General features: G+C 58.4%; 1 protein-coding gene across 2 annotated transcripts in view; it reads right to left on the reverse strand.

The window, feature by feature from the left end:
* RBM19 (RNA binding motif protein 19) overlaps positions 1 to 26333 on the reverse strand; it is a 122650-nt gene that overhangs the window by 21598 nt on the left and 74719 nt on the right. For both annotated transcript variants that reach the window (XM_059408498.1, XM_059408499.1), the window contains exons 22-23: positions 15203 to 15308; positions 2290 to 2410 (exon numbers count right to left, since the gene is read on the reverse strand). In XM_059408498.1, the coding sequence (XP_059264481.1) occupies positions 2290 to 2410; positions 15203 to 15308 (227 nt within the window). The remainder of the gene's footprint in view (positions 1 to 2289; positions 2411 to 15202; positions 15309 to 26333) is intronic.

Below are 26333 nucleotides of genomic sequence, written 5' to 3' on the forward strand. Positions count from 1 at the left end.
TGAGCCTTTCCGCTGGGGTGAGGCAGTAACACTGTCTCTGGAACTCAATTTATCGAAGGGGGCTTCTCCGCAACGTGGGGGAGAAGTGCTGAGCCTGCAGGCCGCCGGCCCTGGGGGCGGGTGGAGGCGAGGTGTGGGCAGAGGCCCTTACACAAACATTTGCCGACGGGTGCATTTGGGCCTGTCAATGGCTGTCAATAGGGATAGGTTCCCTTTCTGCACGTCAGGATTTGGGGACTTATTGAGTTGTGAGCTGGGGACTGTGTACTCAGTCCTGATTCCTCCGGTCGCTCGTGTACTTTTGCTGGTAACTTCCCCAGCCTCCGACGGGGGGGCCTGGCCTATGCTGGACATGGGGCCGGGCACGGGGGCCCAGAGAGGAAGCCAAGGACACAGTCTCCATGCGGGGAAAGGCATCAGTCCAGCGAGGAGAAAACCATAATGAAATAAATTACGACACGGCAGGGAAGTATAGGAAGGAGGACAGAGCCCTCGCGGAAACCGAAGGAGAGGGGCAGAGAAAGGGGGGGCTTGCTGGGGGAGGTGTCATTTGAGCTGGGCCTTACTGGCTGCACAGGCCCTGGCTGCTTAAACAAACCGGAGGGCCAAGCATTCTGAGCAGAGGGAAGAGCACGTGGGGAGGCACAGAGCACCACCGCGCGCGCTCAGGGCGGTCACATGGGACTGGGCTGGAAAAGGCCCCTGGTGTATCTGAAGGGTCCACAGGCTGAGCTACAGTCAAAGGCTACACCCTGTGCTCGAAGCAAACCTCGGGGGAGGGGGGCCGTCTGCACACCCAAGACACTGCTCAGAGGCCCTGCTTGCTAGCCCAGAGCAAGACCAACGGGGCCCAACAACTGGAAAACTCCCAGCCCTGTAAGGGCTGCCTCCTCTGTGGGGTCCCCTACGCTGCTGCATGACTGGGGAGACCCAGTGTCACTGGCTGGGACAGGCAACAGTCACATCCTGGCTCTATGCTCCATCCCTACGGGGGTGAGTGGCAGAAGGGTGGGCTCTGCAGCCAATACCCCAGGTTGCCCCCAGGTCACACTGCGGCTCCCCACTGCCTGGTGGGGATGGGTGAGGGGACCAGTGGCAGGCGCCTGGGTAACTGGTCCACCCAGGAAACCCCGAGCGCTGAAAACTCTCCAGTTGTCCCTGGGACTCCTGGATGGAGGAAGGCAGCTTGCCACCTGAGACCTCAGAGCAGCCGTGGCTGATGCCGTGGGACTACGGAGCCCCTTTACCAAGCCTGCTTTCCTGGGCAGGTGGGAGGAAGAGACGCATTCCCAGCCGGGGGAGGCTATTCCTGGGCACCCTTCACGAAGCCGACAGGATCCTAAGTGGGCAGGAGGCTAGCAGCTGCCCCTTTCCTGCTGGGCCCTGAATGCACCTCTGAGATGCATGGGAGAGGCGTGGAGATGGGCTTCAAGTTCAAAGGTTCCTTGATAGCCCAAGTGCAGGGGTGCACCCTGGGAGGGACAGTCGGGGGCACCTGCCTCTCATTCCACGCGCCCGGTGTGGCTCAGTGTTCTCGAGACCTTCCCTTGTCCCCTCCTAGCTGACTCCCCAGCACCTTGCTGGACAGGATGAGACTTGTTGCAAGCCGGCCCCCAACTCTCGCCACCTTACCGGTTCCAGCCACGCTGGCCTCCCTGCTTCTGCAGGTGCCAAGCTCAAGGTCCCCACTGCTCAGGCAGCCCTCTCGTGGGCGCAAATGTCACCTCTGCAGGGAGACCTTTCTAGACCACCCGCTCAAGTAACGTACCTGGCCTCTTCCACTAGAACCTGCTGCCCAGCCAGGTCACAGCTGCACCCCTGTGCTAGAACAACAGGTGCTCACTGAGTATTTTCTGGGGAGGGACTGAATAATCCGCGAGGCCACGGGATGCCCCCAAGGTGTGTGAGAGGTGGGAGTCAGGTCCTGTGACCATCGGGCTCCCGGCAGGGAGTGGACGGCCCTCAGACGGAGTAACCGAGGAGGGTCCACCGGAAAGGAGGCAGACAGTAGGGGTTTCAGTGCAAGTGACCTCCTTGGCTGGCCAAGGGGACCTGGACAGAGAGTGCCGGGTAGAGAGGGCAACTAGACGTGAGCTGCAGCCTTGGGTGGCAGTGCCAGCCAGCCACCTGCCAGGACGGAAGGCGGGGTACCAGGGTCTTCCCAATGACCCAACCCAGCCAGAGGGTATGGAGGCTACAGGCGCCATCTGCACAGATCAGCATCCCGTCAAGGGATGGCAGCAGCCTGTCCAGGCAAGGACAGACCCCCGGGCACCCTGGCCTGCTTACCGTGGAAGTGCTTGGCCGTCTTCCGCCGCAGGCTCTGCAGGCTCACCTCCGAGTCGGCCCACTCCAGGACCAGTCTCCGGCCGTACAGGTGGGTGCTATGACACAGGGCGTGGAAAGCTCTCTGGGGGTGCGAGGGCAGGAAATGAAACGGCGAGTTAGCGGAGACCTATAGCAGACGCTCATGCCGTCCCCTGCCCCCATGCCGGCTCCTCAAGCTCAAAGGCCAGGTTCTGGCCCTTGTGACACCTGCTCTCTAGCAAGGGTATGGGAGCTGCTGGGCACTTAACTCAATTAGCAGGTTACGTTCCCAGGGAGAGAGCTGCGAGGGAACGTGCCGTCAATATATCTGCCTGTAATTGGTGCCTGGGCCCGTGGCCGGCTTCCTCCCACACTGTGTCCCGTCTGGGGAGGGCTACCCCATGGGCCGGCTCACCTCCCACCGGGCCATCGGGGGAGCGCCATGGGACAAAGCCGAGCCCTGCCTAGCCATGGTGACCAGCCACACAAGCCCCTCGCTTTTCCCTGGTGGCTCTGTCCTTCGCCAGCCCCGGGGAGTGCGTCCCCTGCCCTCCCAGGCGCTGGCTCCTTCCCCGGGCTCAGCAGCTCTGGCCTCCCGCTCTTCGCTGCTCCTGGCCTCCCAAGTTCTGCCTACCTCCTCTCTGGTGTTTGGGGCTGCTTTACTGAGATAGAAGGCACATACCATGCAAGTCACTCCTCTAAAGTACATAGCTTGTAGGTTTTCAGGACAGTCAGAGTTGTGCGGCCACCACCGTGTCAAGTTCGGAACGTGTCATCCTCCATCCACCCTGGAGAAACCCCACACTCGGCACTGGTCGCTCCTCACCCTCACCCAGCCCCTGGCACCCAGCCTCCGGCCCCCGGCCCCCACGAGTCTGCTTTCCATCTCCTTGGATCTGCCTGTTCCGGATGTTTCGGATGAATGGAACCATGCGGTACTGATGAGTTCCCTCTTAAATGTCACCAGGGCCCAGGCTAAGTGGCACCACCCTGGGGCTCGCCCTGCAGCTCTCCTGTGGTTCACAGAAGCCACAGGCTTAGACTCCAGAGCCACTGTGTCTGGGCAGCGCAGGTCCTGTACCTCCTCGCTTCAAGACCAAGTTAATGAACCTCTCTGGCCTCAGTTTCCTGGTCTATGAAATGGGAATGTTAATGGCCTTCCAATCTCAGGGTTCTAAGGGAGAGGAGAAAGAATTAAGTGGAAGATGCCTAGAATGTGTGGGGCATACACTAAGTGCTCAATAGATACTAGCTCTCGTCCTGGTTGCGCTGTTACTGCTGACTTGTCCCATCTGTGATTTCTTTCTCCTAGCAGCGAGGCCGCGGGCCAGCCATGGGAATGGCCAGGGCCAGCCCCAGGTGCTCGTCAGGTCGGGAAGCCACGGTGGCTAACAGTGGCGTCTTTGTCTGTGCTTCTGGACTGCCATCAGCACCATGCAGTACGAGAAGAGGGGCCACCAGGACGCATCCCTCTTGCTTCCTCCATGCTGCGAGGAGGTGGCGTGTGACCAGGAGAGCTCCACTCTGGAACGGAACCGCCCCTGGCCCTCGCCTTCAGCGTGACTGTTACGGGCTGGACCAGGCTCCCCTCAAGAATGGGTGTTGGCATCCACACCCCTGGGACCTTGGGTTCTGACCCTATTTGGAAACAGGTCCTTGCAGGTGTAGTCAAATAAAGGCGAGGGCATCCTGGAGAAGGTGGGCCCCCTAACCCAGTATGACTGTGGCCTCGTAAGAGACATCCACGTGAAGACAGACGTGGGCGGTGCCCCGTGGAAACAGGGGGCTGAGGAATGCTGCTGCCACCAGATGCTGGGAGAGAGGAGGGGAACAGACTTCCTTTGAAAGGAACCCAACAACTCCTGCCCCCTTGATCAGGGACTCCCAGCCTTGAGAATGGGGAGACGTCAATTTCTGTTGGTTTCAGCCACCCAGGCTGTGGTACTTCATTACAGCAGTTGAGGTGACCCTGGGTAAGTCAGGTGCCCCACTGGGAGCCTCGGTCTCCTCATCTGTAAAATGGGGCTAATCGTGGGATGAGCACACAATGTGCCCGGGGGGGGGGGTCACCTGCAGTGGATATTCCATAACAATCAACTCTGAAAAGCACTGGTGAGGACTGGGGGGACATGCACTTTTTAAAAAATAAAGACATGCAGTCCGAGTACAGAAATGCTCTGTTCTCGTTGCCCTTTTCTGAGAAGGGCCAGGTGCAGGAAACTTTTTCTCCCTTCCTCCCCCTCCCTTTTGTTTTACTTTAATTTAAAAAACTCTTTCTGACTGCCAGCAGAGCCTCTGCATTTTTTCCACGCGGACATAAAACTGCATCTGGACTCCGAGCCGAAATGGCCCATTCCGAGCTTTAAAACACACGCGTTCTCAGCTGGCACTGCAGAGAGACAGCCTGACTGGGGGAGCTGGGGTTTTGAGCTGGGGGAGAGAAGTCAGTCGGGAGTCTGGCGTGGTGGGTATTCCGTCCCCCCGTCCGGGTCCCTGAGGAGCTGCAGTCCCGGGGACGCAGGCGGGTGGGCGGGGGGGTGGGGGGTGGGCACGAGGCTCCAGCTGGTGGGAGCTGGGCTGCAGAGAGAAGGGAGGGAGGGGGCCTCAGGCATGACACCCCGGTCCCGGCCCCTCTCTGCGTGCAGCCTTCAGACTGGCGTTTCCTTCCGACCCCGTTCTCCACTGCTGTGCGCCCATGGAGCCTGGGAGGGGTCCGTTCACTGCCGCAGTTGCTGAAAAACTCCCTCTCCTGGCCTCTGATGGCAACCCTTCCCAATTCTCACCTCCGCTTTGGAAGGGCTTTTCACCTCCAGAGGTGAGGTGGCACAGTCATTAAGGCTGGGGGCCTCTGGTTCAAATCCCCACTGCACCACGTGCAAGCTGTGTGAGCTCGAGCGCGCTGCTTAACCTCTCTGGGACCGGTTCCTTGAGTGGCGGCAGCAAAGAGTGGCGAGGAGGAGCCCGTGGACTGTGAAGTCTAACAGCATCCTTAGCTGGGGTTATTATTATGGATGCCCTCTGCTCCCCTACGCCACCGAAAAACCGGAACAATATTTGGAGGGACATAAGCTCTTATGATTTGGTGCTGGAGCCCAGCACGCAGTTCTCCAAAAATAGCAGGACTAGCCTCCCTCATCCCAGTCCCCTCCGGTTCACAGGAGACCGAGCCGCTTTCCTGAGTGCCCGCTGCCTTGCAAGTTCAACGTAGTGGCCTCAAACTGTCGCAGGTAGCGGGTACAGGGACTCGAAGCTAAAAGTGGCCTCGGACAATCCAGAGTTGTCTTATTTCACTAAAGGGGCCTGAGGGGAGCTTGTTATTTATCTGGGGGGGTCCTAGAAGGCAGGGGGTAGGTGAGGAGAAGGACATAGCCCCCCCTCAAGAGGCCTTCAGGCTAGTGCTGAAGGCACGGAAGGTTCTAGGCACTGCCAAGGGGAACATGCAGCCCCGGCCTCTCTGGCCTGGGGCCTGCCGGTAGCTTCCCCCCAGCCTCTGGGCCTGCTGAGACGCATGTCACCTTCCTCCTGAGAGCCTGAACCTCAGCTGCGGCACAGGCCCCCTCTGACAAATCAGCTCTCGGGGCGTCATTCATCTGGGGGCGCCCAGGACTTGGTGCAATGAAGGTGTCTCAGAAAAAGCAGGGAGTTAGACATTCCTGGCTTGGTGCTTCTCTCCAAACCCTGCTGCTGCTGCCTGTTTTCTTCCCTTGGAATGAAAGGGAAGCAGATCATAGACCTCCAGGGTTGCAACTCTAAGCCTAGGCTCCCAACCTATTCACGAGAACAGGCTTTATTCTCCCATTCCAGGGACAGGAAAACAGGCGCCGGCCAAGGTCCCTTCACACGTGCTTCTTCCTTCCCTTTCAGACCCTGTGCGTGCCATCCTCGGGCCTTTGTGACCTGCTCCGGTCTGGCCTCAGAAGCGCTCCCTTGTCACAGCTGACCTGCTGGGGGGCCCAGGGCACAACCTGCTCTCTTCACAGACGACAGCCGGGTGCCCTCCCTGTGTCCCGCCCGTGCGGCCTCCAGCCCGCACCCGCCCCATGAACATCTGCTTGCAGGCCAGCCTCCTAAGCTCAGCCTTGAACCTCGGAAGGAAGACCTCTCTCCTTGCTGCCCCAGTAGTGCCCAGGGAATAAGGCTGCTCCCCCTTATCTGTGGGGGATACACTCCAGGACTCCAGGGGACGCCCAAACCCACAGGCGGTATGGAACCCACACATATATATTTTTCCTCTACAGGTGTACCAGTGGCAAAATTTCATTTATAAATTAACCACGGTAAGAGATTTAATAACACTGCGATTAGAGAGCTACAGTTACAACAGTAGTGAACAGCCGTAACAATAAACTTTAATAAAAGTACCTGAACGTGGTCTTGCTCAAAATCTGCTACTGTCCTAACTCCCCCTTCTTTGTGGGGTGTGGGAGGTTAATGTGCCTGTGAGATGAGAGGGCATGAGCGAGGTGCACAATGTGGGTGTCAGGCGGCTACACTGGCCGTCTCTGGACGAGGGTCATCTGGTTTTGGACCGCGGCTGACCGCAGGTAATACACCATAGGTAAGGGGGTGGGAGGGGGCTACTGTATTCACAGAGCTGACCGTGGGGCTCTTCCACCGAGGGTCTGCAGACTGGAAGGGACACTTGCTTTGGTCCTGGCCAGAGACAGAGGGCTGACTTGAGTAGCCTGCTGTGGTCCCTCCATACTCCTACGATACCGACCATGGAAGACAGGAACAAGAAACTCATGTCTTTGGCTGCCTGTATGTGTGGCGCACTCTGCCTTCCAACTGGGACGTGACTTGGTGCCTATAGGGTCTTGTGTCTGGCAATGGAGAGGGGGAAAAAGATTTGTTCCTAATAGGTATGACTTGGGGACCTCGGGGGACAGATATAGGTGCCCAGGCCACCAGGACTCGGTACACCACCAGACCACCACTCGGGTCACTGCAGAAGCCTGAAGATCTAGAGGGGAACTTGAAAGGTGCATCCGACTGGCCAGGAGGATAACACCACAGAAAAGGGGAGCCCCTGCTCTCTGGAGCCACTTCCTGTCATCATCCGACAGGCCAGTGCTGGCTATTCCTGCTTCTTTCTGGAACATTCTCTGGCCTTTTGCAGCCGACTCCCATGGGGTCTATAACTAGGCTCTGGCTTTCTGGTTTCTGTTTTGGGTGAGCAACTGGGAGATGCCAGTAGTCCTGGAGGGAGGCGGGAGGGGGTGGGGACATTTCTCTTCCTACTCTCTCCCTCCAGGACCAGAGCTCACGTTGGGGTCCCTCCCCAGCACTGTCACTGGCCCCTGGGGGCATCAGCGTCCCTGGAAAGTCCCCGTGCCCTACCTACTCCTTCATAAATCCCTCTCGGACCATCATGGAGGAGGCTGTTTGTTGACCCAGCTGGCGGCTCCAAGTCCCTCTGCCTTGACCGGGGGCAGATGGACTTCTCACCTCAGACAGCAGGTCTCAAGGTCTGGCCCCTCTCAGAATTGAGGCGTACTCCACCAGCTAGAGCAGGTCTGGCTGGAGCGCAAGCTAGCTACCGTCCGGTCCCCTGGCTTGGCTGTCCCAGAATCACACCCCAATCATCTCCTCTGACCTAAGCCACTAACTGTGGGCACCGAGAGTCCTAGCCTCCAGCTGTCTCTTCTGCAACACCTCCCTCCCCAGCCCACTTTGAGAAAATCTGCTAACGTAGAAGGGGAATGACAGCCATCGGCTAGACTGTGACCAGGCCTGGCAGCCATCTTCCCGGAACACGGAGGGCTCTGGAAGGCTGCCAGCGCAGCACTGGGCTGACCTTTCTGCAGCTCTCCCTGGAGACAGACCTCTTCCTCCCAACAAAAGAAGTCCACTCGGTGCCCTTGGCAGGACTCCTGTCCCATGGGTGTGTGGCTCCCAGCCCGTGCCCGAGGACAGGACTCTTGTCTTTACAAGCCCAGGCCCTTCTCAGCCCCTTCTGCTCTGGGCCTTGCAGAGTGGACGGGCTGCCTCTCTCTGCAGACGTCAGATCCACGTGAGCACAAACAACGGCAACCTGCGCCCGGCCATCTGCGCCCCCAGTGCCTGGAGCAAGTGTGACCTAAGACGGCCAAGAATGACCACGTGTGCCTGGGAGCATGGGACCGAGTGACAGGAACGGCAGCACCGGGCCCTGGCTGGCACTGCTGGGGGCTTGGCTCCTCCTCTTTGCGGAGGTGGCTCAAAAACACGGGGCCTATGCTTCTGGGAGGAGGTCCTGTACACTCTGTACGTACGCTCTGTGTCTCTCTGGGCAGCCCCCGAGCTCTGAGGGGCAGAACCTTTCCATCCCTGACTTTCGGCACTCACAATCCCGAAAGCAAGCTCTAAGCGCGTCCTGCCAGGACGCGGGAGCTGATATCTGGAATGAGCGCGGCTCTTGGCACGGGACTGGGGGGCCCCATTTGGCACCCTGGACCTTCGCAAGTGGGGAACCCGGGGATCTGAGGACAAGTTTCTCAGAGAGATAGCCGGGGCCTTGGTTCTCTTCCCTGTCCTGCGTTCATCCACACAATTCCATCCAGTTCAACTCGACTTCCCCGGAGGACCCACCATGAGCTAACACGCCAGTGGGGGACACAAAGGTGAGGCACCCCCTCTAACTGCTGGAGAGATAAAGGAACCAATGCCAGGTCACCGGTGGTCAGAAGCAACCAGGCAAAGAGGCGGCATGGCCTGCTAATGGCCTTCGGCTCCAAGGGGGACCTGTGACGTGACCTGGATGCCTTCCGGCTTTGTGACGGATGGGGCACCTCTCTGGGTTTCCCCTTTCTCACTGTGAAGTGGGGGCACCCTGACCTCCCGCAGCTGCCGAAGAATCAATAAGACCACGATGATTCGTTTCCCCCAGTGCCCAGCACACGGTGAGAGTCTGAGTCCTGATCCCGTTTTGCCGTTGGTAGTAGAGCTTTTCAAAAGTTATGAGTGGTGCCCCTGGAAGGGAGAGAGTTGCCCAGCTCTGAAAGGTGGGTCGGTTTTCCCGGCTTACAGGGACTGACTGCCTGATGTGAGAGAAAGACTCTGGAAACTGACTGACCTTCACCCAGGGGCAGAGGCCTGGAGGGAGGGACGGGCAGGAAGCAGAGGGGGAGCTCACAGCTCTGCTTATCCCCTGGAGATGAATGAAGGGTGCCCCCCTGCTAAGCTGAGAGGGGCTTGTCCAGACCCAGACTTCTCAGCCTGTAAATGCTAAATGCGTTGGCTGAGCCTGACTTCCTGCTTTGAAATGCAAGGCTCGGGATTCGTGGACCTGCCTGAACAGGAAAACGGGGATCAACCCCGATTCCTGAGTTGGCTTGCAGTTAACCTGTCTGGGGACGAAGAGCATCTGAGAGCCAGGCAGCAGCCTTGACCCTGGGGGCCCGGCTTTGGCCCTTTCTGACCCCTGCTGCTGCCCTTTCTGCGGTGCCATGTGCCAAAGTCCAGGCCTGGCCCTTCACCTTCACGGCTGCCTCTGGGAGGTAGTATGCATTCCGATGTGCGGATGGACGAGTAACCTGGGGTCGGGGATATGAAGCCCCTCGTCTGCATCCACGGCCTCCTCCTTTCCACGGGGCGACGGCCCCTCGGACCCTGCCGCACTCCCACAGGCCCCCGGAGACTGTGCTCTACTCCCTTCTTCCACTCAGTTAAGCAAACGTGTGCAGAGCGCACACCGCGGATAATCTGACGGCGATCATCGTTTATAGGGCAGGCGAGACGGCTCAGCCCTGCGTGGGCCGCACTGGGCACCCGGCACGGAGCCGGGCATCCCCGCTCGGAGGAGCCCCGTCCGGCTCCCTCACGGTCCGCCCTCCCCAGCACTGGGCTGGTTTCAGCCGAGTCTGCAAGGTGACAGCGTGGGTGCGGCCGGGCCCGATGGGGGTCACTGACAAAACCCTCAGCAGCAGCCCAACCCTGGGGCGGGGAGAGGGGGCACGGGTCCACGTCCCCCCCACCCCCCTTCCCCGGCACGGTGCCGAAGCGAGACGTGGGGAGGGACACATTAACTGGAGCGCCCCCACAATTAAAGCCATGGTTGTTTACCACGGTGAGAACAGCTCTGCCTGCCAACACCAGCCGCCATCACGTCTCCCTACCGCCGGCTCCCCCCAAGTGTTTATTTAAGCCAACACATTGCTCTGCTAATTGGATAACATTCCATGTGAAAATAGACCTTTTAAAACAACAGCAGCGGCGGCAAATAAAAACAGCTGCAACTGCAAAAGTACAAAGGCGCGGCGGGCTCGGGAAGGGAAAAATTAAAGGCGCATGCATGGGAAAAAAATTAATATTCTGGTTTCTGGGCTGCGAGTCTGCTGTTCCCATCCCTTTCTCCCCCGGGACCAGCCTGCTCCGGGCAAAGACAGAGGAGGGGGTTGCTGCGGAAGAGAACCCCAGTGGCTACCGGGGGCCCTCTCCGAGGCCAGGCTGCTGTCGGGCTCGGGGAACCGGAAGCTGACATGCACGCTGGTGGGGCTGATATTGGGGTGCTCGCCCCTTCTCTGGCGGTGGGGGGCTCCCTTCAGCCTGGGTGTGCTCCCAAGAGATGCTCTGCCCCCCCCAGCCCCACCGGAACGTCTCTAACGGGCAAGTCCTCTCTGCTGGGCGCTGGAGAGAAGAGGGGCTGGCACTCAGTGTAAGTGAGAAGAACGCGGAGGGCGGGCCCTGGATGCATGGGCTTCGGCATCTGGTCAGCACGCGGGCCGGCTCTGCCCCGTCCCGGCTGCATGATCCCGGGGCCAGTGACTTGACCCTCTTTGAGCCCCAGTGTCCTCAGGTGTCAAATGCCACCCACCGCCAACTTCCAGGAGTCCTAGGAGGATGGAGAGTGACAAATGGGAATGGCTAGCACCCCCTGCCAAAGACGGGCTTTGAGAAGTTGACGGTTTAGATCAATGCCAAGACGTTACCCTTCTGGAAACGTCCGGGTGGCTCCTGAGACAGGGAGAGAGCATGCATGTGAGACAGACTCAGGCCACCCAGGGAAGACCATTTGGAACGGGTCGAGTCCTTGACTTCAGTCTTTCTCCGTCAGCTTCCAGCCCTCCCACTCCCCTCCACCTTGAGGGGGAAGTTCTTCGAGAAACATCAGCTCACCACCCCGGAGTTTTAGGGAACAGGGGCACTTCCAGAAGGACTGACGCTCACCGCCCCGGACACCGAGGCACAAGTGTCCTAGGACGGGACAATGTGCCAGGTCGCTGACCTTGCGATAAGGGGGACGGGTCTCCTGCGTAGCACCGCGGCCCCGGAGCCTGGGCTTCTGCTTGGTTCACGGGGATCGATCCATGGAATTCGGTTCACGGGGATCAGTCCACGGAGCTCTGCAGCAGCTACACAGATGGAACTCGGTGGCCGTGCAGGAGTGATGCGAACTTCCCACCCTGTTCCCGGGGCTGCTGCAGGCTGGGGCAAGGCGATGCGGTGTGGTGTACAACACATGTGTGCATGTCACATACAAAGCCGGCACGGTTGGCCACGGGAGCCTCTGGCTATTGTCATCAGTTGCCTGGTTACCCCGAGCTCTGCCACCACAGCCTCTGGGGAGCCTCGTGCTAGGATTCTTTCCAGTTTGGGGGTGTGTGCTTGACCCAGAGGAGCCTGGCGGATGACACAGTTCCTGATCACATGCGGGGGGCGGGACACGGTGTCATGCAGAAAGGTTAGAGGACTCAGTGCCGGGCACAGGGGCGGCACAGATGGGGGCATGTTGGGGCCCCAGCAGACAGTGGTGCTGAGGGGGTGCCTCTAGGGACCGACCAGGCCTAATTCTCTCCTCTGCCGGTTGGCGAATGGGCTGGTTGATGCTGGGGAAGGAGCACTGGACTGGGAGCCGACTCAGCTGGATTTGGACCCCAGCCCCACCCGGAAACCATCAGTTCCTCGGTTGCTTTCCAGACTCTTCACTGTGCAATCCACTGTTCGTGACCCGTCCTGCCTCCCCCCGCCCCGCTCCGATCTGAGCACTGCCCAAGCCGCCAGGGGGAGGCTCCAATGCCGGGTTCAAGGGTTGCTGATGCCAAGAGTGACGACCTCCATCTTCACAAGGGCATCCAGCCAGGCAACAGAAGTGAACCCACAGGAGGGATTCGTGTGGGTCAGGGATCAGTGGAGCCCTGGAAAGGCTTCTAAAGGAGGTCTCCTTCCTCAAGGGCTTCCGAAGGAGGAAAGCCACAAGGGGAGAAGCCCACTGGGGGAACTGGGATCAGGCAGGCAGGTTCCCTTAGCATTCCCACCAATTCCTTCTGCAGAAGTAGACCGAGATCTTGGGGTGCTCAGTTGAGGTCTCCTTATGAACTCGCGCTCCCTCTTCAGCCTCACGCCCACCCTCGCGTTGGCTCGACCTGCACCATGGTCGGAATTCTATTCACCAGCGTGCAGCACGCACACCTCTCTGGGTCAGCGGCAGACGCTAAATGTGCCCCTCGGAAAACAATAAAGTTCTTCAGACAGACACGGAGAAGGAGAGGGAGAAGCAGCTTCCCCGGGAGGCAAAAAGAGCAAAAGGCTATCCGCAGGGAAGACACGCTCACTCCCGGTGGGTTCACACCTCAGGGAGGGCTGTGGGGGGATGCGAGGGCCACAGGCTCAGCTGCCCTTTCTCCTCCCGGAGCCCAGAATGGGAGGCGGGGAAGGGGTGGGGGTCGGGTGGGGGGGGGGGAGCCACTTGTGCGGATCTCCAGGGCTGGGCTGGCGGGCCTTGGGAAATAGCTTTTGCAGCCCGGCTCTGGTGACAAGAGCTGCCCAGCTGGGCACTCGCCTTGCCCCATCTACCTGAGGGGCCCCTTCTGTCCCAGGGATCCCGGAGGACACAGCTGCCCTGACTCCAGCCCGGCGATGTGGCACACGGAATGGGAGGCCGGGAGCCCATGCCCCGTCTGACCCTCCAGCCCCAAGAGCCATGTCCTTTCTGACAGCAGCCTCTGCCCCGGAGAGAGGTCGCTGTGTGGAAGACGACTGCCTTCCGGCTACGGGGCTCGGACGCCTCTTCTCCCCGCTCTGTCCCATCCCCCCTCCTTCTTAGATCGGCGCCCCCGACACCACCTTCCTCATGGTTGCAGCTAACAGACGGAGCTCCCAGGGCCAGCGCCATCCAAACCTCAGGACAACTCGATGAGGAAAACCCTATCACCGTCTCATAAGGAGGGAAACCGAGGCCCACAGAACATAAGGCACATGCCCCAGGTCACACGACAGGGAGCGGTGGGACTGGGATTCCAACGCAGGCAGCCGGCTTCCGAGTCTATGCTGTAACGAGCCCCCTCGGAAGACGCAGCTCTTGGAGGCGGGAGTAGATACCCCCCTCCTCTGCTCCCCCGCTCACGATCTCACGCAGGACCCCCGATACCAGACAGGTGACAACAGCTCGGCACCCTCACTGTCCAGCCCCTCAGAAGCCTCGAGCTCGATGGAAGGCCAGGGAGAAAACACCGCCCTGGGCTTCCCTCCCCTCCGGCTGGGACGTAGGCACAGCGGCCCTCAAGGCAGCAGGTCTGGAGGTCACACAGCGAGGCAACGACCCTCTGGGCTCCCGCACAGCACGCCAGGGTCTCACGCATGCCATCCGCCTGCGCCCTGCGAGGCTGGGACCCAGTTCCCACTGCCGTCTTACAGCTGAGGAACCTGGAGTGTGAGGCAGGCTCGGAAGGCCAAGCCGCCGATGGGAAAGCGCTCTGGATGGCTGCCCTCTGCGACTGCCCTCCGAGCCAACACGGGTCCCCCAACGCGGGTCCCTGCTGACGGGAAGTGAGGCCAGGCAGGGCCTGTTGCGCACGGGGGTGCTGCCCCTGCTGCCACGGACAGGAGGCAAGGGAAAGGCTGCCAGCTGAGAAGAAAGGGGAGCAGATGTCCGGACAAATGTGGCCACGTGTCAACAAAACAGGCACTTGAGTTCAAGACGCCGAGACAAAGGTGGCTGGCAAGGCTCCCCGAGGTCCCAGGAGTGCCCTCTGTGCCTGTGCGCGTTCCCAGGGCCCACAAAGGCTGCAGCTGCGTCCCTGAGATGTCACCTTCGGCTCCACCCACTGGGCTTCTGGTGACGGCAGCTCGCTAAAGGCCAACGGGTGATTCTAACCAACACCCCTGCTTTCCCGAAGGACACCTCGTGAGATGAGGAGGGCTCCCGTCTGTCACTTCACCGCACCCTTGAGGAAAGAGGAGGCCAGCAGAGGGGAAAGGCACAGGCTCTTGAGGGAGCCCCCGACATAGCGGGCCCCCTGACCACACCGCCTCTGCTCCCACATCCCACATCTGCTGCTGGGCTGGGCCCCGCACCCACAAGAGTGACCCCCACTCTCCAACCCAGCCCCATGCTGACCCGTGCCCCAATCTGAGAGGACACTTTGCTTCCAAAGTGAAAGATTCTGTCTCCAAGGAGCCTGGAAAATTCTGTACCTGTGCTTATACATATGCCTGGGATGACCTCACCTATAACCGGCACAACCAAGAGGCCCTGGCCACAAGTGGGAAGCTGAGGGGAAACACATGTGGGTCCCTGCGGACATGTCCACATTCCCAAGTGCTGGCCCCCAGCCCCTGCCACATTGCATGGCCTCTCCCATGCTATCTGCCTCCAGGCGCTCATGACCAGGGAGCTCTGTGTGAGCTGGGGAGGCCCGGGAAACCCATTGGCCTCCCTACTTTGTATCCCCAGATTCCTGAGGATGTCACATTGGGGAGGGACGGAGGGCAGGAGACACAGAACTAACCCTTCCTCCAAGCACAAAACCCAGGGTCTTTTTTCCCGAGAGAGTTGCACAAATGAGCAGGGTCAGGGAACAAGCAAGAGAACCACACGGGGCCGTGACAAGCCCTCATCCGTTAAGAGGTTTAGCTGCTTCTCCTACTAAGGGCTCAGAACCGAAGTCGGGGTGGGCCAGGGAGGGCTCTGTCTCACCTTTGCATCCTGTTTCGTGAGGAAGTCCACAAAGCCGAACCCCCTGTGTGTGCCCGTCCCGGTCATCTTCTTTGGCAAGCGGACGGTCTTCAGCTCCCCGAAGGTGCTAGAAACAAAAGGCAAAATGCAGCAGCTTAAGAATGGAGGCCTGCAAAGGGGCTGGGGTATGTGTGGGAGGGTAGGACCCACTTTCACACATGATTCCTTTCTGGTTAGAAGTACTTGAGGGGGCATATGCGCGTGTGTACACACACCCACACCCATGCACGTGCATGCACCGTACAACAGGGTTGCCTCCCCACTGGCCAGCACGTGCTTGGGGCCATGACTGTCCTTCTCTCCCCTTTCAGATCCCTGCCATCACGCTGGGCAGGGAGGGATAATCGGGTTGGAGATGCTGGCGGAGAATGTTTGGTTCCTCTCTGACAGGCTGGCACACTTGGCCTCCCCTTGCCTGTGGGGCTATCTGGCAGGGGTGGGGGCTGGGGGGTGGTGCAGCCCTGCACACCCGTGGCCAGGGCACAGGGCTGCTTGTGTGCACGAGCCTGGGATCCGGACGCCAAGTCAGCAGGGTCTCCTGACCTGAATCCGCCCGCACGGCTGAGCCGAGCACAAGGCAAGCCTGTGTGGAGCGAGCAGGACGAGTCTCTGCTCCTGGTCCCGGGCCCCGGGATGTTTCTCCAGAGCCCTGTGCCAGAACAACACACAGCTACTCCCTCTAAACCCCACGTCCCCTCCCTCTGGGCTATAGTTTCGAGATCTGCGAATCTGAAGTCAGGCAAAGCTCTGGAGGAGAAAACGGCTTGGCTCCCCCTGGCAGAAATCATACAGGTAAACACAGCTTGGACCATCCCCTGCCCTCTCCCCCACCCTCTCCTCTCAGATCAACGTTCGAGAAATGCCTGGACAAAAGGATCAGGTCTCTCTGGCTCTCCTGTCTCGCTCCCCGCACCCCAACCCTATCCCGATGTCCATTTATCAAATATATATGCACAAATTGCTGCGGATAAATATTTAATGTGCACGGGATCTGAAGAGGTGTTATTTTATTTGAAAAGCTGCGCACACTTGCGGGTGGCTGGGCACACGGCGCACACACTCAGCGGCCGAGGATGCTTCGGGGCCAAAGACCGATTGGGTAAAAACACAGTAAAGGCCGTAAGCTCTCGTGAAATGATATAAGCTAAATCCGAGGCGCGAACCCGGAGCCCCGCCAGCATGACCAGGCATCTGCCAGCCCAATTTCCGAAGGCAGGATGGTGTGTAAATGCGGCATTATGATTCCTCAAAATGAATCCGCACGTCTCTCCGAGCTCCCCCAGCAGCTCCCCCCAGGCTAGCGAGGAGGCTGGCCTCCTGGGGAGGGGAGGGGCCGGAGCGGGTAGGCCTTGCAGCCCTGTCAGTCTTCCTGGCCTGGCTGAGGCTCTGGCTCCTTCGGAGGAGGGGGCGTGAGGGGGCGCGGCTGGGGCCTGGAGGCTGGGCAGGTGGGGACACGCAAGAAGGTGAGGTGGGAGGGCCGGAGTCCTCGAGCCTGCAAAGCCTGCTTTATTCTGCCACCTAAAGGCCAAAGCGTCCCATGACAGGCACTGCCTCTTCCTCCGTGAGAGCCGCGGCCGGGGAGGGCAGCGGCCAGAGGAATTTCCACATAGTCTCCTTCAGGTAAACGGTCCGATGGCTCCGAGTTTTTCAGAGAGATGTGGGGACCGCAGGGATGTTGCGTCTGATGGCCACGAGGACCCGACGATGACAGCACTCAGACTCAGCAGGTAAGAGAAGGCCTCAGCCAGCACCTCCCACGTGTCCAGGCCACGCAGGAGGCCCTGCGGACAAGGGTGCGACGACCCTGCCCTAGGCTCCTGCAAGCCTTGGCTTCACCACTGCTTACTCCAAGCAGCCTATGCTCAACTCCCCCCCCCCCCCCCCCACCGGCCTGGCCCGAATGCCCACCCCGCCCCCCGCAGTCAGGGCTCACCGTGTTTCTCCACTAGGGCCCTGCGGTATAGGTGCCGATGCGCTCTCCACCACCCCGAGGTGGGTGCTCAGTTCTGCAACCGCAGAAACCACATCTATCTTGCTCTTTAGGGGATCCGCAGCCAGGAGCCCGCTGCCTGGCCTGGAGGGGACACCTGGTGGCATTTTTGGACTGAACAGACAAGCCCACGGTAGCCCTGGGTCGTAGACACGACCACTGGTATGTTACCACCGACACCCCAAGGGCTGTGTTGAGGGGGACGTGGCATGGGCCACAGGGTAGGTACAAATAGCACACATGTTCCTTAGTAGTCCTGCCACCCCCATTTCACGGATGGGGAGACTGAGCTCAGGGAGCAGAGGTTCTGGCTAGCAAGGGGCAGGCTGAGGACATGAGCCAGAGCTTTCCTTCCCCTGAAGTGGTCCTTCTGTTACCTGGATGCAGTCTGGCCACCTTCGGGACTGGGGGTCTCTTTTGGAGGCATAAAGGCGGAGCGGCGTGGCTAGGAGTGGCCTGCCAGGACTCCAAGGGCTCTAGTGACTTAGTCAACACCCCACGGCAAGAGAGGGAGACTGAGTCCCAGTTCCTTCCGCTCCCGCCATGTGTGAACCGGCAGTCTCTGCCTGCAGGGATTTCAGTCCTGTCCCTTGATGGTCCCGATGGCCTCTGCCCAGATTTCCTCGTAGCCTCAACTAAATTTGTGGTGAGTTAGCCGATGTGAGTGTGTACGTGACAGAGCGGGGCGGGGGGGGGGGGGAGATGGCTGAGGTGCACTCTTCCCGCTGTAGCACACCACGAGCTGCGGATGCTCTGTGCATGGCAAGCAGCTCAGGGTCCGGAGAAAGGCAAAGAAAATAATTAAAAGGTAGAGAGAAAAGCTGATGAGCAGAGGCTGAAGGCGGTGTGCTCACGTGGCCCGGAGACGTGGCATCTCAGAGCTCTGCGGGGGGTGGTCCATGGCAGAGAGAGGCCCTGCAGCCACGAGGGACCAAGCACACGGCTCCAGGGCTCCTGTCCCGGGCAGCTGGGGGGGGGGCCTCAGGCAGGTCGCAGCCCCCGTCTGCGCGGCACAGAATATGGCTTCAGAAGTCCCGTTATTCTTCAAGGGGACCTGGGAAACGGTCCCGATGAGCATGTTTCCTCCTTTCCTCTAAGAACAGCGCGCGAGAGAGCCGGACCTTGAGGGGCAGCTGCAAGATTAGGGTCAGATCTTCGAAGGCGCTTCCCGATGTCTGGGAAGCCCTGAAATGAACGGGCGAGGCTTCGAGACACCACGATTGCTGCCGTGGCCCCAGCCACCGATGGCCGGGTGCCCAGGGGCAGGGGGGGTGCTCGGCCTTTTTTTAAACACACCGTTTCCAGGTGTAACTGTCTGGATTCCCCAGGGGAGAGAAACCAGAGGCTGGAGCGGCCAGGCGACCAGGCCCCGTCCCCTGGCCATGCGCTTTCTCCCGGCTGCCCCTTTCCCCGGCCCGAGAACAATGCTGGGAAGGCGGCCGACTCCAGCCGCTTGTGTGACTGTGCAGGATAATATAAGGCTGGTACTAATGATCTCAGTGCGATATCGAAAGCGAATTAAAAAGCAAAAAAAAAAAAAAAAAAAAAAAAAAGGTTGGTGGGGAAAATCGATGAAGTACCTTTAGCTCCTTGGAGATAAGCGATATATAAATACCAGCCATTACTAAGGTTCTTATCTGACAGGAAGGTCCACGGAGCCATTTTTAAGAGTGGCTTTTGAAGGAAGTTCTGCATGTACCCTCGTCTCTGGGGAGCAGAGGCTGCCACCTGGGGGAGGCCGGGCAAGGCCGCCAGGGACCAGAGAGGGAGGGAAGTCGCGGGGCACCCAGGAGCTCCCCCGCCACCCAGCCCAGACCCCACCGCTTGGGGAAGGAGCCGCGTGCGCTCCCCACTGTGTAGATAATAGAAACCACAAAATAGCAATTACTGTATCAGAAGCTGTGAATAAAGAGGACATACCGGGCTTTTAAACGTGGCCCTCCCTCCCTCCCCCACCACGCTCACACTTTATAACAAACTCACACCTCACTTTTCCAATTACTTCATTCACCTTGGGTTCACCAATTACTTCCCCACGCCGCAGCCCCACCCTCTCTGCCGCACCCACAGCGCAGGACTGCCGGCACACCGGTGGGCTTTCCACGACTGGAGTTTGTTGTCACGTTTCTAATTTCTTCCGAGATGTGCAGGGGTGGGAGGGAGCGAGGGGAGGGAGAGGTGGGAGGGGGTGCGAGGTGTGGAGCGAGGCGAGCCAATTATGCCCAGCCCTCCTAAACAGGTCTGGGCATGCAAATCAGGTCTGCACTACAGGCCTGAACACAGACACAATACGTGGGTGTGTGTGTGTGCACGCGCGCGTGTGCCGTGGGTGCACGTGGGGGTCTCCTCCCTCCGTGCTCACTGCGAACCCCGCAACCGGACTCCAGCCCTGGCTGGGGTTTTTGGCTCTGCTCCTGAGAAGGGATGAATCCTCCTCTTGCTCCCCTCCTTGTCTGAAGTGGTGGTGCCGCTGCTCTGGTGCCCGGGTTCTGGGGCTTCATGAGCGGACTGTGAGGCTGGCCTGCCCCTCTGACCTGTATGCTGACCAAGTGGGGGTCGGGCACACCTTGAAGAGCCTCGGCCCCTCTGCTCCCAGGACCTAAGTCCTTATCACACTCTCCTCTTTGGATCTGCCAGAGGAACCTGCAGCCCAGCAGAAGTGCCGAGTCACGTGGGGAAGTTTGTTGGCATGACTTCTCTTCCACCTGCGCTCAATGCACTGCTGAGGGGGGAAAAAAAATACCAGCTGTCACCCAAGGGACCCAGAGTCACACAACAGCATGGTCTCGACAAGATAAAGGGATGGTTTGTGGTAAGAATAAGCCCCAGGCTTCTTTCCCTTCCTTCTGGAGGTAAGAAAAATGGGGTAAATCTCTTGGCAAAACAAGGCTTTCAAATACACCCCCACCACCAGCACCAATTTTCCGATTTACCAGCATATCCAGCCGTCCCCCTGGGACTTCCGGGCTGTGGGCCCCCCCCAGCACACGAAGCATCTGCTGGACACGATCTCCCAATGGCCTTAGGAGGTGGGCACCGCCACTCCCTTTCTGTCAGTGCAGAGAACGAGTCTCAGAAGTCATGGGATTTCTCCAAGGTCACTCAGCAAGTCCTTATGTACCAAAGGGGTGGAGCGTCCTATCCAAGGTCCCACAAGTGGCAATGAGCTGAGGCGGGGGGCAAGCAGGTGGCTTGTCCCCTTGTGCCTCTGATCATTCAGCGTTTACAAGCAGCATTTTACAATGTCTTGTGCAGCAACAACCGGCCTGACATTCCCCGGGTACCAGGTGCCGGGAGGGAGGCGATTGTGGGTTAGACATCAACCTTGTTCCCAGGGGACACTCGCCTGATGGGCAGGCAGGGCACACTCCCCCCCACCCCCATCCTGCAGACACAAAATGACTCTGCAATCAAACTTCTTATCTCAGCCAACTAGGGGCCACAGGTCAGGGCTCCCGATCTCTCCCCTCTGTGCCCACCATCCTACAGAAGGGTCTCCCCGTAAACGTGCGGACCCACCAGTGATTCCCACTAGGGGAGTGAACGTGGCAGGGGGGCAGCTGCTCTGCCTGGTATCGTGTCTTGTGGCCTTCTTAACAGTCTCCATGTGGATAAGGGCCCCAGCTGAGGCTTGGAGAGGCACAAACTCATTCCCCTATCGTCTACGATAAGTGATTTCTGCAGTACACAGAGGCTTGGGCGCAGGGTCCAACACCCCAACCTCCCACTGCTGCAATGCGTCCAAAACCCAAAACTGCCGAAATTATGCCTACCTCAGAACCTTTGACCCCACTCTTCTCATGACCTGGACCTCTCCTTACCTCGATGTGCCCACCATTGACTCCCTCCTGTCATTTGATCTCAGCTCAAACGCCCCCTTTCCGAAGAGGCCACTCCATCCAATGTTGTTCCCTACCTCACGGGCCACTCTGTCACATCTGAGCACTGTCGGAAATGACCTGTTTACTTGTCTTTCCCTTCTCTGTTCTAGAAATAGAACGAACACTCCAAGATGGCTGAGTTTAGTCCCTGTTGTGTCTGTAGAGTCCAGGCCTGTGCCTAGCACGCACTCTCACATTCACTCGGCCATGCGTTTGGCCTTCAGTGTCCTACCCCAGGGCCAGGTCCCTATACTGAGCAAGCACTGGCTACTGGAGCCATGTGGTCACATCTGGGGGCAGAACACACAGTCCTTCTGTCCTGAGGATGCGTCTTCACGTACCACAGGTGATTACAGGAGTGTGCGGCCCTCGGGGGAACCACTCCTTCCAAGAGACCCACATGCGTCCCATTGATTACAGCGCAATCACTGCAGCAAGCAAACATGGGACTGGCTCTAGGATTTATTGGGGGGTCTAGGAATGGGCCAGTGAGCTTCAGAATCGAACCCCGCTGGGTCAGAGAAGACACATCTCTGGAGGTTCCCTCTAAACAGCCTCGGCCAAGGTGCAGATGCGAGCAGGGAGCCTGGCTGCCCTGCTGTAGCTGGTATCTCCTCCCCCAGAGGGCTAAGCTGGGGAGCGTGTGTACCCTGTGGACCGGAGCCTCGTCGGGCACTGGCTCTCAGAGACGTTTAACGGAGACCGATTTGGACATGCAGTTCCTTCCTCTTTTGTTCTCTCTCTTGCTCGCTCTCTTTTTAAAGGGTGGCTTTTAGACCGAACTTTTCCAATTACTCACCACTCATCGCTGTGAGAGCCGGATGTGGAAAGGTTACCTCGTCTCCATCAGAGCAATCCTCCCTTTCACTCTGGTCTCTTGGAGGCTGAAAAATGGCCCGGTTTCCAAGAAAGTGAGAAAGGAAGCGCGGAGGACAGCATTTAGCTTTTCTCAATAGCCTTTCATGGCTCCTTTCCAGGCAAGCGTGACCCTCTCGTTTTCGAGATGAGGACTCCTGGGCCGAGCAGTTAAATGGTATCTCTGAGTCAGAGTCGGGGCCCGTGTTCCAGGCAGGGCCCACACTCTCTCTTGCAGCTAGCTCCTGTAAGGAGGGCATGTGGCCCCGAGGAATGGAAGCTTCTGGCCTGACTCTTGGTCTTCACCAGCTGCGTGACCCCGGTGAAGTCGTTTCCAGGCTGGACTGAAGGAGGAGAGCGACACGCAGGCACACGCAAAGGGAGTGGAAACCTGCTCTAGGTTCAGGATCCCTGCTCCACCAGAAGGGGGCAGGGACCACTCAGCCCCAGTCTGGACGTCCAGCTGGATGCCTGGGTCCAGAACTGTCAGCTCTTCTCTTTCTTCTAAACCGTCCTACTGTCCAGATACTTTGGAGAAATGCAATTTCTAAATATTGGTAACATAGTCGAAACATTTTAGACACCGTGTCACCAAGTGCAACACACACAGCCTGTGGGGGGCCTGTCCGTCACCTGCACACCTGAGTTCCTGTTCTGCTGTGGTTCCAGAGATCAGAGAGGCTGCTCTACTTCCAAAGTGATGAAATTTCCTCCCCTCCTTGTTAGTCAGGACTGGGCCTCTCCTGGCCGCTGGCAGTCCAATGGCCCCTTGCTGGCTTGGGTTCACATAATGTGGCCCTGGCGGTTGGGGGGGGGGGTCTAAGTTCCGGGAGACAGAGAGGGTCTTCCCAGTGCACTTTGCTCTCCAGCATCTACTCCAGGCATGGACCACTTCTGGCGACACATTCACCAAAGGAATCATTGCTCCCCGCCCCCAACCCCCATCCTCCAGGACACAGACTCAGATTTGAGGCATGGAAACAATTTGAATATGCCTCGTCATTCAGCTAGCACGGGTCCTTCATTCTTGGGCAACTATTTCCCGAGTGCGTCCTGAGTGCAGATGCTGAACTCCGTGCTGGGAAAGAACAGACACACTCTGGAAGGCCTGTGCTCTTAACCAGCGGGGGTCCATCCGTGCACGGCTGAAGGATTTGAGAAGCCACTGAAGGCTGGATACTGTCTGCTGAACCTAAGTGTTGTCCTTAAGCAGAAGATGTCATAAAAATAGTTCTAAGATCAAAGGTGACCAACTCTTTAAAAACAGTAGTTTCCAAGTTTGTCCTGAAAGATGTTAAGAGGTATTTTGTGTAATAAGTCTTCTGGAATTAAGTAAATTTGAGAGCTAGCTGGTTAAACACAGTTCAGCAAGCTTCTCTGCTGCAGACCTTGTCAGTGCTTTTAAGGTATTAGGTACATGGAAGGTGGATCTGGAAGGGTGAGGGAGAAGACAGAGTACTTCTCAAATTCATCTGGCCATTGAACCTTCCTACCCCCAAACAAGAAAACCTATTAGCATCTCTCGGGACACAACTGTGGAATACAATTTGGGAGAAGCAAGGTCAGGCAATGATCATGGAAGGCTGGAGCGCACACAGTGAAGCAAAGCTTCTACCTCGCCCGGAGCTCTGAAAGTGGGGAGCTGCTGCAGAGGTCTAGTTTTGCCCATGAGGGGCCAAGTCCCAGCATCACTGAAAGAATGGAAGTGTGGTGTCAGACATGGGTCCCGATCCCAGCTCTACACGTGATGTCACCTTCCCCAGGCTCAGCTCTTCACCTGAGAAATGACGGCCCCGCCCTACGAGGCTGCTGGATGGAGGATTCCCGGCGTATAAGGGGAATGAAGAAATGGAAGCCCTAGACAAGGGTGCTCACAACCATTAAAAGGATCTGCGCTGGTGCCAAGCGAGGGACCGCTTCCAAGCCCTTATGGGGTTTCAGGCTGAAGCTGAGAAAGAGCAGGCTGGGCCAGGCAGGCCCCTCCCAGTGGACCCCCAGGAGTTCTCAGCCAATTGCTGAGAGAGCCAGATGTGATCTTGTGATTCTTGGTGCCCAGAAAAAAAAAAAAGCAGCAGCTCTCCATCTTACCCACATGACCCACCAGTTTTACAAGATAATTGGAAGAAACTATCCCCGGGGAGGCATCCCTCAGCCAGACCCAGGCACCCCTGTTTTCCCTCGGGCCGAGCTAGCCCACTGGAGCAGCTCGTGTTCCTTCTTCCTTTTGGAAGGAGAGGATCAGGACGCCACCCCTGGCCTGGGGCGCACATTCTGGTCAGTTCCACGCCTCTGCCGGGGTGAGTTAATGAAATCCACAGCGGACGCGCTCCCCCACTTTCTCCCCCTCTGGTCTTCAGCTGCCTCAAGTACAGCTAATCCCATTACAAGAAAATAAAGTGGATAATTCAGGCTAATGAAATCGTTAAAAGAATGTGGCCAGCCAGAGGTGGACATTCAGAACCAATTTAACACCCTTTGGTGTCATTATCCTCAGTACAGGAAATGTTGGAGTGGAGGAAGGAAAAAAAAATTAAAAAGGAAAAAAAGAGAAAACCCAGCCTCTTTCTTGTTGGCTTAAATCTGGTTAAAGAATGGATCTGCCTGTCTCTTGCTCAGTGTTATTATCTCTGCCAAGTGTGCTATCTCCACGGTAACCCCAGAAAATATCAAAGTGGGTGGAGAAACTCTGGAAGTCGCCGACCGTGCTGGAACCCAAAGACCCCTCCACACCTTCCCCTCTGCCCAAACCTGCCGCTGCTCCAGCAAGGACCGCTAAGGGATGAACCCCCGGGCCCCGAGCCAGCACCGAACTCAGAAGCCTCTGATGCGGGATTACACTGTTAGTCCCTGGGGTCTGAGTGAGGCAGGACAAGCCAGGGTGACCTCCTGTGCAAAAGAGAGCAGGCAGCAGGACCCCTCAGCAGGACCCCCTCCCTCAGCAGGAGGGGGTGCTGAGCAGGGGGCGTCCCTTATCGCTGGCTCACACCCCGCTCATGCCACCTGCCGCCAGGTCACAGCCAGGCTTCCGGAGAAGGCTGAATTAAGAGTGGCCACTCAACTTCTTTGCACCTGCCGCCTGCCCTCAGTGTCCACCCCTGCTCCTGCCATGTCTCCCCCATACTCAGAAAGGGCCCTGGCAACTGCATTTTTGGGGTCCATTTCAGTGCCCAGAACCTTAAGGAGGACAGCCTCCTATCCCGAAGCCCCACCACAACCGGCTGGTTCCCATCAGCCCGGATGCGGCTTTCCCACTCGCGTCTTGGACCGTTCTAAGCCCTCTGGCTAAGGGCCACCTCTAGGTGCTCCTAACGGGGCAACGGTCACAGCATAAGAAGGAGCATGTGAAGGGACGAGAAGAGAAGATCCTACAAATGTACAGAGAACTTCTGCCGAGCTGGCTGGGTCATGGAGGGATCTTAGGGGGCACCTGCGGGTTGGATGTATAGTCACTGGGGGGTTAGAGGACTACCAGGGACAGTCCCCCTGTAAAAAGTGCCAAACAGCAGCCCTTAGTAACCGACACCCACCTCCTACTTCCTGATCAAGGCTGTGGGGGTGCACTAAGGCATATGCCCCACTCATGGCCTCCGGGCCCCTTCTCTCGGACCCCCCTGGAGGAGCACCATCCACACGACCTTGACATCCACACAAGTCTCTGTGATGTCCTGACAGCAGCTTCAGAAAGTGGTGGCACGGTGGCAGGAGCTCCCACAGGGGTTCAGGGAAACCATTCAGTTCCCTCTTGGGAACACACATGGGGTGGGGGCCGATGCCACTACTTCAGGGCCCGGAACAGAGACTCAGGGAGCCAGGGGTTCAGAATAAAGCCACACAGCTCCTGCAGCCCGCACAGATGTTCTCGGTCGGTCACCCAGAATCAAGAGACTCCAGAAAGAAGAGCCCCCCGAACCCCGCAACCAACAGCGACGCCACTATGCCCACACACTCTGCTTCCGCCCGTTGATTCTGGGAAAGCCCTTGACCCTGCCCTCTGCCCACCGAAAGTCTATTTACTTTTACTTTACAACTTGTTTAGCTAACTTCTCATCCCACAGCAGCTGGGAAGGGCCAAGGGGTTAATAGTGGCCAGGGCCTAACAGGCCTCCAGAAGTGATCACTGCCAGCCGTGGGTCGGACCAGGGGTGGGCACGCTTTCTCTGCACAGGGTCACACGGTAGGTATTTCTGGCTTTGCAACGGCTCAACCCTGTAGCATGAAAGCAGCCACACGGTATGCAGACGAATGGGCACGGCTGAGTGCCAATAAAACTATATTTACCAAAAAGGGGGGGGGGCTGGCATCACATGAGCCTTATTTTGCCAATGCCCAAATTAGCCCTCCCAAACCAAAACGTGGAATTTAAACC

The sequence above is a fragment of the Mustela nigripes genome, chromosome 8 (assembly GCF_022355385.1).
Source record: "Mustela nigripes isolate SB6536 chromosome 8, MUSNIG.SB6536, whole genome shotgun sequence".
NCBI lineage: Eukaryota > Metazoa > Chordata > Mammalia > Carnivora > Mustelidae > Mustela > Mustela nigripes.